The sequence below is a fragment of the Sphaeroforma arctica genome (genome assembly GCF_001186125.1).
Source record: "Sphaeroforma arctica JP610 unplaced genomic scaffold supercont1.1607, whole genome shotgun sequence".
Classification (NCBI taxonomy): domain Eukaryota; class Ichthyosporea; order Ichthyophonida; genus Sphaeroforma; species Sphaeroforma arctica.
This window is the reverse complement of record NW_014038951.1, coordinates 1-8,914: the sequence shown is the minus strand read 5'-3', so window position 1 is coordinate 8,914 and position 8,914 is coordinate 1. Positions and strand designations below refer to the sequence as shown.

At 45.2% G+C, this 8,914-nt stretch overlaps 3 protein-coding genes across 3 annotated transcripts; 2 read left to right on the top strand and 1 right to left on the bottom strand.

The window, feature by feature from the left end:
- Positions 1-110: 110 nt before the first annotated feature.
- On the top strand, positions 111-3,151 carry SARC_11280 (hypothetical protein). Its single transcript, XM_014294638.1, has one exon. It carries the CDS (start codon positions 682-684, stop codon positions 3,004-3,006), a length of 2,325 nt encoding a protein of 774 aa, XP_014150113.1. The 5' UTR covers positions 111-681; the 3' UTR covers positions 3,007-3,151.
- Positions 3,152-4,714: 1,563 nt separating this feature from the next.
- Positions 4,715-6,513, top strand: SARC_11279 (hypothetical protein). Its single transcript, XM_014294637.1, has one exon. It carries the CDS (start codon positions 4,979-4,981, stop codon positions 5,477-5,479), a length of 501 nt encoding a protein of 166 aa, XP_014150112.1. The 5' UTR covers positions 4,715-4,978; the 3' UTR covers positions 5,480-6,513.
- SARC_11278 (hypothetical protein) lies at positions 4,787-8,616 on the bottom strand (the record flags this gene model as incomplete). The annotated part of the gene is made up of 3 exons (XM_014294636.1): positions 4,787-6,460; positions 7,057-7,269; positions 8,252-8,616. 3 exons carry the CDS (start codon positions 8,614-8,616, stop codon positions 6,283-6,285), a joined length of 756 nt encoding a protein of 251 aa, XP_014150111.1. The 3' UTR covers positions 4,787-6,282.
- Between the last annotated feature and the right edge of the window lie 298 nt (positions 8,617-8,914).

The window sequence follows — 8,914 nt, the reverse complement described above, 5'->3', positions numbered from 1 at the left end:
TATATATATATGGCACTAGTGTACGCTGTATGTATGAATACATATACATGTGTACACATATATAAAGCATTAGCATACGCTGCATATACGCACATTGTATTTTGTAAATACAAATACACACATTCGACATCAGTTTTCCACATCGTTTACTACCCCCAAAATTAAGAGACCTAAGAACAAATAATACACGTTAAACACGTGAACCAGCTGCTATTGATTAGGTGCAGGTTTCACAGCCCATATAAACTTTAAACCATTCATAAACTGAAAAAAATAATCGCGTTTACGTTCAATCACCCTGGCATTTTTGAGACCCATTTAAACATTGACGAAAACTGACTCAGTCAGGAGCTGTCAGCAGCTCGTAACTAAATATATCAAAACAAAGACATATATAACAGTACTATAATTGCTCCAGTTCTTACACCGACACACTGTCCATACACTACCCCAACTATTCTTACGGCAGATGTATCACTTATTCTCACCTCTGGTCTGTATGTGTCTAATGGTTAGAGTTCGACCTGTAAAGATTCTATAGCTACATATATTTCCGTATTATATCACATCGGAACTCTCCGTTGGTGTATATAAACATTGTTAGACTATGTATGTGGAGTCCCTCACATTTGAGTATTCATGCCTGACATTGAGAGATAATATAAACATAATTAGTACGAGATGGAAGTGATAACGGATAATGCCTCCAACCTTAATCTGAAAGATATTTCCCAACCAATGCTTCAGAACATGGTGAGCGGAGAAGATGCGAAAAATTCAAATAGTGCTTCTTCTACTTCCGCACCCGATAACACAGTAACTTCTACTACCCATGACGATAGTATGATAGGTGATCAAAATATAGAAGGAAGCACAGAGAAGGCCAGTTTCAAACTACAAAAGGATAACGAATACAAAGGAACGATCAAGCATGTGATGGGGGAAAGTAGTAAGAAACGTGAACACCGAAGTGAGTTTGTTATACTTGGCTCAGGGGTCAGTACGGGTCTACCTAAAACCACGTGTATTATACGACCGCGTGAAAACATGTACAATGTGAGTACTCGGAAAGATGGGTGCAATGTGTGTGAAGACGGCCTACGCAACCCGCGATCTAAAAATAGACGGGGCAACGTGTGCGCTCTGGTCCGATATAAAGGGAAGGAGATACTAATCGACTGCGGAAAGACCATCCGGGAGCAGTGTCTGCAGCATTTTCCGCGCATGGGGGTGGAGACGATACACGCCATAGTTCTTACCCACGGGCATGCGGACGCCATCTTTGGCCTAGACGAAGTTCGGGATATCCAGATCGGGGCTAAAAAGCTGGGTGAGGTGGATGGCGAGATGCGGTGGAGTGAGCCACATATCACGCCTGTGTATCTGAATGAGAGCACAATGAAGGTGTGTGAGGGGGTGTTCCCGTATCTTATGCCGAACCTAGAGGAAGAACGAAGTGAGCGAAAACAGACGAGAAAACAGAAACGACTAGCCAAGGCCAGGGCTGCAGCTGAATTAGATGCTACGGCTGAGGTAAAAGGCAGATGGAGGAGTACGCATACTCACCTCTCCTCGCATACTTTGTGTACGCACAGACACAGTAGTAGTACACATGTACACCACCGACACTCGAATAAGCATCATGCCCACCGTGACAAACACCAGGAATCAATCCCGGCAAGTAAAGACGGCAGCGCTTGTTCCCACGGCAACAAGCCTGTGGGTAGTGATGCTGATAACGTAGGCATGGCTAGTGATTGTAAATCCCGGGAAACGGACTGGGTAGATATATCCCAGGATGACGGGGAGCAAGTTGAAACGAACTATGCGACACGTACGTTGGGGGGCCCTGATGCAGCCGTGCCAGCTGCAAACGTGGTAGATAGGAGCGACAGTACTGACAAATACATTAGTACGAGTAATAGTAATATCCCAGGCGGCATAGTTGGCTCAGTCGAAAAACAACCCGTCTCTGATGCGCAATGTAGTACTGGGGATGACCCTGAATCGCCTGGCAAAGATAGCGCTCTGACAGGTGACAAGTTGGCACATTCTGCACAGGTGAATGGGAAGATAAGTCTTCTTTCGGGGGTTGATAGTGAGGTATCGAACCCCGATATGGGCGATGTGGGTACAACACGCACTAAATCGACAGATGATGGAAGAAGCAAATCTGCGGGCGACGACGGAGACTCCGATGAGGAACCAAAATTGAAAGATATCCCCAGAAGGGTGGCAGCATTGCAGTGGAAGGTGTACGATGAGGATAGCTACTTCAAGCCGTTCTACCCTGTGGGAGATGCAGGTCTTGAGTTCACACCCATCCCCATGTTCCATGGGGGCGAGTACGTGTGTATGGGGTTCGTGATCCGCCTGGAGAATGATGGGATCGTGCCGGATGTGGAGGATCCCTTGGTGTCGGATAACTTTCCAGGTGAGGACAGGGATAGCACCTGTTGTAAGGCTGATAGTTGTGGTAGTAATAGAGGCAACACGAGTGGTGATGTAGGCTGTACCATCTGTACGGGCGATACCTCTAGGTGCGGTCAGGACGCGCAGCAAAGCGGTACACATCTATCTGAAAGCGGGACGCAGAACCTCAAACCCAACACACGGGCGGTAATCGCGTATCTGTCCGACCTTCACGATCTACCACCAGAATCTCTGGTATTTCTCAAGGCACTGCCCAGAATAGACCTGCTAGTCATCGACGCCCTCTCACGCCTTCCCGTGGGTTCCCACTATTCACTGGGCCAAGCAACTGCTCTGGCGCGTGAGCTAAGACCTCTGAGGTCTGTTTGCGTAGGGATGACATGCCAGTTGGGCCTACATGATGTGGTCAATGAGGAGTTGCGGGAAATCTGGGAGACGGACCGGTTGAGGTTCGAGATGGCATGGGATGGTCAGACATTTGGGTTTGCAGCGCCAGAGGTAGGGGGTGAAGCAACACTGGTGGAAGTGGAAGGGGCTTGTGATGGTGCGGAGAAGGTGTACAATTGGTTCTGAAACGAACGAGGTTGCTACTAAATCCGAGCTAAGTATGGAGTTTTCTGTTGCCATCAATTATTAAAACTGGGAGGTGGTATCATAGCGGGCCACACAACAATCGGCCGTTTTTTTTTCTGGAAATGAAGTTTGATATAGAAAAGAGCGAATCAGAGAGTGAAGCTGCAGTGGGGTGCTGCACGTGATAACGATGTCTCAGATCATTTCATATAACCTTCATGACTCGAAACAGATGCACTTTCGCTGAATTTATCTTTTACCGATGAAGGCCTATAACGATACACCGGTAGGTTATATACAACAATACAAACCGTGTTGTGGTAGCACCTACAGAATATAGATTTGCACAGGAACAGGAATTCTGGGTGTTCAGCTGAAGGTACCATTTATCGTTTTGAATTTCCAATCCTTAAAAAGCTAGAACTCAATGCCTTCTTGATATTCATGCCTGTCCTAAACAGCTGATCAATCGATACGTATTGAGCTGGCTCTTACCAGCCGATGCTTTCTCTCAGCCTTTTTGTTGAGCTGTGCTTCTTTGGCGACTTGCCGTTCCTCTGCCTCCTGAGCCGTTTCTCTTTTTTTTGCCCATTTTACCTCGCTAAATAGAGCCAGCCTTTTCTCATCTCCTTTTAGCACCCCCAAATGCACTATTGTTCTTCGCTTTGTCTTCCTCGCACAAAACAACGGGGTCTATCGCTCCTCTTCTGCGCACGTTTCGCATCGTTTCGCATCGTTTCACACCACTTAGTACGACCTATAATACTTCTCCGCCGCCAGTACTTTTAGTTGCCTTTCTCTATACAGTTGCATACGCTCCGCATCACTTAGTGTGTACTTTTAGTTGCCTTTCCCTATGTTGCTTTTTTTTTATGTAAAATGAAATTTTATTAGGCCCGAAAACATGAGCACACTGCATTCACATGCAACTGGTGCTTTAAACGTACATCCGTTGCTGTTTATACAGTGTATGCGAATTAAAATATGGTCGTATATACCCTGAGTTCTGTGTTGATGTATAAAGATGGTACTTGACCATATTCGCAACAGTACGTGAGTATCTCATTGACACGGATAAATCCAGCAGGAAAATCATACAGTTTGTAGATTACAAAACGACCAAGTATATTGACATCACAAGCATCCTTCAAAGGCTGGAACACGTACACTCGGTTGCAAGCACGTACTACGAAGGGTTTATTTTCCGTATATGTTCATTTTGTGTATAAGCACGGCTTCCAGCTGAAACAACCTGGCCCAAGACTATTAAAAGCTGCCACATTCGTATACACCTCAAACACTGTTGTGTACACCATCACTTGAATGCGTGATGAGTGATAACATTTCAAACATGACCCTCTCGAGAGAGAGAGAACTTTTACAAAAAAAAAAATGCCTGATCGGACTAATCCGAAAAACGATTAGAAATTTCATCACAAGGTCATTATTTTTGTAACCGAAGTTTTCATGTATTGTATTCTAAAAAAGTTTAAAAAGTATGTGAGGTCGTGAGCAGTATGACCAATGGTATTACGAGAAATAAAACAGGAGTATTGTCGTGAGCAGCATGGCCAATGAATACTGTCCACCTTATCAAGAGAGTTCAGGAAAAATCAAAATAGTCGAAGAAAAATCTGAAACAGTGTTTTGTTTACATTCACATTGTCAACACTCGTGACCCAACTGTCATTACTGACATCTGTCATAGACTCGTAGTCGCTTCAATGACTTGTCGTCACACATACCTTCATCAATCACCACTGCTTCAGATTCCACAGTTTCAGACTACATACATACAGACCTTCGATACTTCAGAGTTTAGGCTACAGACGGCTTCAGGCGACTTCAGCTTTCAGAAAAATCTTTTATCCAAAATTTTAGGGTATATATAGTTACGTATTCGCTTCCCTCAGTCCATTCAGACATAAATCTACAAATATTATAAACCAGATTTACCCAAAATATATTCAATATGTCGCACGCTGAAGCCGCTTTAAAGCTGAAAGAAAAACTGAATGGTGTTGACATTGCAATGTTAACCACACAAACTATAGACGGACATATGGCATCACGGCCCATGTGGACGTCCAAAGTAGACGACGATGGAGTGCTGTGGTTCTTCACAAGCGATAGCTCCGGTAAGATCAAGGATATCCAACGAGATTCGCACGTTAACTTGGCCTACAGCAACCCCGGAAGCAACTTGTTTGTAAGCGTTTCAGGACGTATCGAGCTGGTCGAAGAGAGAGCAAAGATGGAGGAACTGTGGAGCCCTTCAATGAAAGCCTGGTTCAGCGATGGGTTGGATACACCAGATATTGGTCTATTGAAAGTAACGGCTGATTTCGCAGAGTATTGGGACACAACGTCGTCAACGATGATACACTTATACGGTGTGATGAAGGCGACACTCACGGGCGAGGACGCCCGCGGAATCACTAACAACGAGAAGATGGAGATTCGTGGTTTATAAATAAATATGCGTGAAATGCTACAAACTACCGCGAGGAAGAGATCGCGCATCGGCGTGAGAGTTAGAAACCAATTCAAATAAAACATCACCTTGTCTAATTATAATTACACGAGTTCAAGCGATTTATGTGTACAACAGTTCTCAAAATCACTTGTACGAAATACGAATTCAGATTGTTCGCTGCGGTACTATATGATAAACCGCGCACACGGGTATTTCAAATCGATGTCCGCATAGCACCTTTTTGAATGGATAATTGAAATGGTTACCCCATTCAAACAGGAATAACACCATAACGTGTAGTAAGTTGATGACTATCAGCAAACATAGCAATCATGTCCTTGATCCAGAGAAGACTGTTTCGTGACATCCCAGGTGTCGACTTTGTTCAGGCTTATGTACTTTTGCAGTTTCTGCAGATATGCTTGGTGCAATCATCTCAAATGATAATGTAGCACACTACGGTAAAAAAATGTTCCACACGCAGCTCGAAATCATGAGAAACTGCCCACAATCAACTCTGGACCTATTTTAGGTGTTGTAAACTAGCACTAAACTAAATTGAAAGCTTAATCTCAACTTAGGCATACTCCTTTTGCATTGCTTGTTTCCAGTCGGAACATAAGCAACCGCACTGCCTATCGAGATCATTCCACTCACTGTGGTCCAGAACACAGCGCTCCAGCCCAAACAACCAGACCAGAATTTAAAAGTAAACCCATACCGTACATGCCTGTTGCATACCGACATGAGCTTTCAATACGGGTTGATTATTTATCTGTACAATACTTGACTCTTATCAGCTACGCTCGAGCACTGGATGCTGACGGGATAGTACTGGATCCCAGTTTGCTTTTCCAGTCGTGGTCGTATTCGTTCGATGAAGCTCTAAGACGCTCCACACAAGGCTCGATAAACTTCGAGCCCTGGGTGCTGTTAATGTGACGTTCACAGATCATATCGGAAAGGCCATAAAGCTCCCTATAATCAGAACAGCACAATAAAAAAACAATAAAAAAATAGTTTGCAGGTGATGTACACAGTGGATTAAAACATCAAACTGGTTTCGAAGTCGGCCACGGGTTCAGTGCTGCGATTTTGAAGCTCACAAAACATCACCACACACATATTGTGGTCGGGGTAAGGCGGAGATAGGAACACGGTGGTATGCTCGATTGAGAGTGCCACGTAGGACATAGTCGCACAACCATCGATCAATAAAGGACAGCCCCTGAATGGTATCGAAGTGACACATGTCACATATTTGTCAACAATACCCTATCCTAGATTTGGTATGGACAAACCTCGATCTGTGTGTATGCACACGTGCAAACAGATATGGCCGATTACATAGTCGTATGTATATGCCACAGCCACATCGTACATGCCTGTCGATAGGCAACTGCTGACGTACAGCACTCAGTGGAGCACACACGTCCTGCCAATTGGCGTCCAAGGCTAAGGCCTCCCTCGTTGGTGTGAACACACCCATTGGGAGGTAGCATACCACTCCACCTATCAGTCGCGCACATGTGCATACATTGACATACTACTCAACCGGCCGGAAATACACTTACCTCCAATTAACATCCAGGGCTGCAGCCATTTTCTGCAGGTCCCTGCCTGCGGGTGCCAGTTTGCGAGCCAAAGATATCGCCGCAATTGCCTCGGCTGAGTTTGTCGAGAACACGTCACCCACCATACCACCCACACCTCCCTTCTGCACACGCTTGAGACGGTCACGTGCGAGCTTCTGTTGCAGGATACGGCTATCGCCTTCAGCGAATTTGCTAGTTGGAGGGAGAAGATAGTATATGATCAGTCGGTATACTCGGGTGGTGTGTATGGAGTGTGTTGTTGTACAGTGTTGTTGTACATAGGTATAGGCCTCAAGCATGAGCACCTGGTGCTGAATACAGCTAACAACTCCAACACATTTGCTTTGGGTATGAAGATAGAGTGTGTTAAGTCCATACGCTCGGTTGATGTACAGTTCACTAATGTAATCGAGCTCATTTAAAAGTTCTTTGGACTTTCTACGTGCCGTGTATACTGTTAACACAACGCGACAACACGTGCCAACAACGTGTCAACAACGTGTCAACAACATTCAACAACGTCAACGTGTCAACACCGTGTCAACAACGTGTCAACACCGTGTCAACACCGTGTCAACAGCGAACCAGTAAGCCCGAATTCAGTATCCCGCATCCCGAAAGTACCCGCCCACCCAGACACGCACACTCTTATCAACTACATGATCGTACTTGATTTTACAGACAACTAGCTACATATACCTACATGAATCATATGAAAGTTAGAGTAAATATATGCAGTTATGAGAAAACCCCAAAATACGTTGAAACTATGCGCACAACAGAAGACGCTGCCCTGAGCACGTGAACACATCAATGCACCAATTGATGCTTCACAACCAGCGATCGCTACCTACACACACGACCACTCACGCATACACAAACCATAAGCAAAGCAAACGCAGCTAACATAAACTATGTGCAATCCAACCCAAACCAACCCAAATGAATCTGGCTTACCGAGTCAACAGCATATCTACCTACCCAAGTCAACAGCATATCTACCTACCAAGTCAACAGCATATATACCTACCAGGTCAACAGCATTTTCAACTACCAAGTCAACAGCATATCTACCTACCAAGTCAACAGCATATCTACCTACCAGATCAACAGCATATCTACCTACCAAGTCAACAGCATATATACCTACCAAGTCAACCGCATATCTACCTACCAAGTCAACAGCATATCTACCAGCTCAAACCCCGTATCCCACATGAGCGCGTAGCTGCCCACCTCCTGTCGCAGCGCGTGCACTCGCTGTGTGGCCACGTCAATGCATTTGATCTTGCACACAGCCAGTTTCTCTACCAGGTCTGCGTCGGGGATGGTGCCGTGGCGCAGATGCACGTTGAGCCTGTCCTCTACGGCTGCGGTAAAGGCGATCATCCGGTCCAATTGCCGGTAGGATTCCTCAAAGCAGGCCTTTAATTGGGGCATTTGGGCCAGGGTGGTCTCGCCGGCAAGACCGTTACAGATCTTTGTGTTGGCGTACTTCTCTGTAGATAGGGATAGTGCGAGGAAGTCGAGGATAGGCATCCGGTTGTCACTTGAGTTGAACGCACACAGCTGTGTAGAAATAGCGATGGAGTGAATAAATAAACATACAAGTACACTCAGCTGAACTACCATTCAGGGTGAGAGCATGAATGAGAAGCTTGAGAAAGCTGAACATCAGCTTATAAACCAACCAACAGAACTGCTACTTGAACATTGCTCATCACTGCAACCCACAAAGATCAAAGTGCTAAAGCATACACAGACTGGTTTCTCCTCAGAACTTGGCTGCAGAAAATCATCACAAGCAATATACCTATATATATGTTAAGATATATAG